Genomic DNA, 350 nt, shown 5'->3' with positions numbered 1-350 from the left:
TGTTTACGAGTCGCACGGTGGATCCACCACCTCCAACATCACATAAAAGTAAAGGAAAGCTTTTGTTCTTAAAGAACCCACCCACCGCCTTGAATAAGCGACCAGTACCGTTTATGCCATCCGCCTGCCCACTACTACAGTTGATACAACTGTTGAAGAGGTTCACAATCACCTTGGTGCCCACGGTTTGGTCTCCTATAACGGGACTCACAAAACCCAGCAGCAGCAACAACGCTGCCACGAGTGCGGCCAATGCTTCCCGTGATTCAGTCCTGCCACCCATTCCTGTTGCTCCACACTGTGATTCTATCAGTCAGTCGCTATATGTATATATATATATATATGTATAT

The 350-nt window shown here is 47.1% G+C and overlaps 1 protein-coding gene across 1 annotated transcript in view; it reads right to left on the bottom strand.

The window, feature by feature from the left end:
• The window catches only part of TEOVI_000840000 (flagellum-adhesion glycoprotein, putative), a gene marked incomplete at both ends in the record, with an annotated part of 1977 nt that extends 1694 nt beyond the window's left edge, over positions 1-283 (bottom strand). The window contains one exon of the mRNA XM_067223153.1: positions 1-283. Coding sequence (XP_067079254.1) covers positions 1-283 — 283 coding nt within the window.
• Between the last annotated feature and the right edge of the window lie 67 nt (positions 284-350).

Source organism: Trypanosoma equiperdum (assembly GCF_001457755.1).
Source record: "Trypanosoma equiperdum strain OVI genome assembly, contig: ctg_1779, whole genome shotgun sequence".
NCBI lineage: Eukaryota > Euglenozoa > Kinetoplastea > Trypanosomatida > Trypanosomatidae > Trypanosoma > Trypanosoma equiperdum.
This window is presented reverse-complemented; position numbering and strand designations above follow the sequence as displayed.